Here is a 2,652-nt window from a genome sequence, read left to right on the forward strand (position 1 = left end):
ATTTTAAAAATTATTATAAAATTAAATGAATAATACTAAAAAATAAAAAAATATATAAAAAATAGATAAATATTTATAAATCTAATAAAAAATGAAAAAAAATATGAAAAAATTAATAATTATTAAAGTACCATTTTTCTGTATTAACATTTTCTTGGTATAACCATTTTTAATGTTATAGTATCTATTCTATATAAAATGTGGCTATATAACAGAATAATTGGTTTATGAGAAATTATTGGGTGATTTTTTTTTAAATAAAAAAAATAACAAATTATTAGATGTTGTTACTTAAAGGGTGAGCATTCATATAGTTAGTTAAACCTAAATATAATTAATCTTGCAATTAATAATAAATTTTTTCATATTGTTTATTTTTTTATTGAAAATTATTTTTAAATTTTGATATTTAGAATTAGCTAGTTCAATTTTAAATATTATTTTACATTATATTTGAATGTTTTGATAGTTTAACTAGATGAACATATTCATTAATTCTGAAAATAAATTTAGGATGAATAATAATTTTTTTTAATTACTATTACAAAGTAAAACAATAATTTTTGTTTTTATTAAAATCACTATTATATATACTTTCAAATTTCAATAATTATCACATATTATTAATTTTAAAATTATAATATTAAAAAAAACTAAAAACTAAAATAAAATTAATATACCTTATTTTTGACACGTAACATATATATATATGTAATAATTATATTGGTTACACATATATATTAAAAATAAAAAAAATAAGGTCAATCGCCTACTAATGACTGTACGTCAGTGGTCTTTGTTAGCATGTATAATAGTTTATGTCAATATATGTACAAAATTCTTATTTGCCAACATTTATATATTTGCGTATAAATTGTTTTATTTGATTATCTATACATAATATATGACAAGAGAAACATAAGCGTACCTAATTAAAAAGATCTCGTACGATCAGTTCTCCACAAACACACGTATCCAACGTTAATTCTCTCTAGGAAAGAAAGCATCAAGTTCAACCTTGAAGAACATATCACTATGAGACCACTCAAGGTACGTGGACAATCACTAGCTTCCTTTTCCATTGTCTTTACGAACTCTTCATCTTCTTCTTTTTTTAAAATTATCTTCTTGATTTTAATATCTTCATCAGAAAAGAATAGCAAGGGAGTTTGAACAGGCCGATGAAGATTCATCGCGCGCGCGTAGAAACGAGCCTAAGGCACGTCAAGAACCTGCACAACAAGGGTTCTTCCAAGACAAGTTACCATTGGTATGTAGACGATTAACTTTCTTTTCTCATTGTCTGAACTTGTGATGTGATCAATTCATTTCTTTTTTAAAAAATTATCATTACTAATTTTAGGATTTTCAGCAGATTGGTCGACCAAATGCGGTAAACAATACCCCCATGCCAGGTCAATATTCTCAAGGATTCTTTAAACAAATGTTACCCGAGAATGTGGAAAGTTACTTGAAAAACCTTCCACCGCTGCCTAAGTTACCAATACAGTCTCAGCTGCCGCCAAGACCACCACACCGACCAAGGTCCCGAATACCTCGTTTGCCACCACGGCCACCAAGGCCTCCTGGGGCGCTACCAATGCCTTATTCCCTGCGCTCACGACCAAAAACTCAATTAGTGCCCCCACCGTGGGTGCAGTACGGACTACCCAAACAGGTAAAACCGCCACCATTGGCACCACAGCTGCCGCAGCCACTATGTGAAGATCTAAGCAATGTATTGCTGGATAACTTAGAGGGAGATTATAGGAGGATAAAAAATAATGAAAAAGGGTACAATTTATTGACAAATTATGTGGGAATATGGAAGAATAAAGCGAAAAATGGTAAGAAAGATAGGAAGGTGAGTGCGATAGAGTTGCTAAATGGGCTTCAAGAACGTTATTTTAAAGAAAGAGATTCAATAAATGAGATCAAGGCTAGTATTCTTGAAATTGGAATGAAATTATCTGAGCTTCTCGTTGAATATACCTTCTTATTTGAATTTCAAGACATGAGTGAGAAGATTAAATTCGTGAAAAATACGATGCAGATATTAATTTTGGATGAAGGTTCTACAAGCATCTTGATTGAGAAGCTTCATTCTACACTTCTGTCGATCATAGGAGGAAGACTCGCGTATGCAAGACATTTTTATACAATAGTTGATAAAGGAAAAAGTCCTTACAGAAATGGCGCGGAGTTAGAGTCATTTGAGAAAAAAGAAAGCAATGTCAATGATGCAATGTTCTTCAATATTTTTTACTTGGAAAATTGTTTGAATTATCCTTACTATGATGTGAACACGGATATCGCACAATTATCTAGTTCGGTGAAATGTTTCAGGGAAAAGTTTCTCCAGAAATTGGGTGTGACAAGTTGCATGATAAGTAATGTGAAGAGTAAGTTTAGATGTGTCTATGACTATGACGAACAGGATCGTGAGCGTGTACGGAAGTTCAAGGACATGGTGAAAGAAGAAATCAAAGATATATGGAAGAACCTTTCGCTTCGATGATCAAAACTACTTATCTATATATACATATACATATTATGTATGTGTGTACGTAATGTCAGATTGGGGTCGTTCAAGAAACTTTTTGAGTTAATAATGAAGTTGGGGTTTCAGTGAATCCTCTCTGTTATGATCAA

At 30.7% G+C, this 2,652-nt stretch overlaps 1 protein-coding gene across 3 annotated transcripts; it reads left to right on the forward strand.

The window, feature by feature from the left end:
* The first annotated feature begins 710 nt into the window (after positions 1-710).
* Positions 711-2,652, forward strand: LOC133039848 (uncharacterized). 3 transcript variants are annotated; one of them, XM_061118862.1, is made up of 4 exons: positions 711-1,050; positions 1,151-1,270; positions 1,376-1,678; positions 2,054-2,652. In XM_061118862.1, the coding sequence occupies exons 1-4, from the start codon at positions 1,036-1,038 to the stop codon at positions 2,516-2,518; spliced, it is 903 nt and encodes a 300-aa protein (XP_060974845.1). In that variant the 5' UTR covers positions 711-1,035; the 3' UTR covers positions 2,519-2,652. The 3 variants fall into 3 exon arrangements, with proteins under 3 accessions (XP_060974845.1, XP_060974843.1, XP_060974844.1); XM_061118860.1 differs by having other exon boundaries at positions 1,376-2,652; XM_061118861.1 differs by having other exon boundaries at positions 924-1,050; positions 1,156-1,270; positions 1,376-2,652.

Source organism: Cannabis sativa, chromosome 7, assembly GCF_029168945.1.
Source record: "Cannabis sativa cultivar Pink pepper isolate KNU-18-1 chromosome 7, ASM2916894v1, whole genome shotgun sequence".
NCBI classification, from domain to species: Eukaryota; Viridiplantae; Streptophyta; class Magnoliopsida; order Rosales; family Cannabaceae; genus Cannabis; species Cannabis sativa.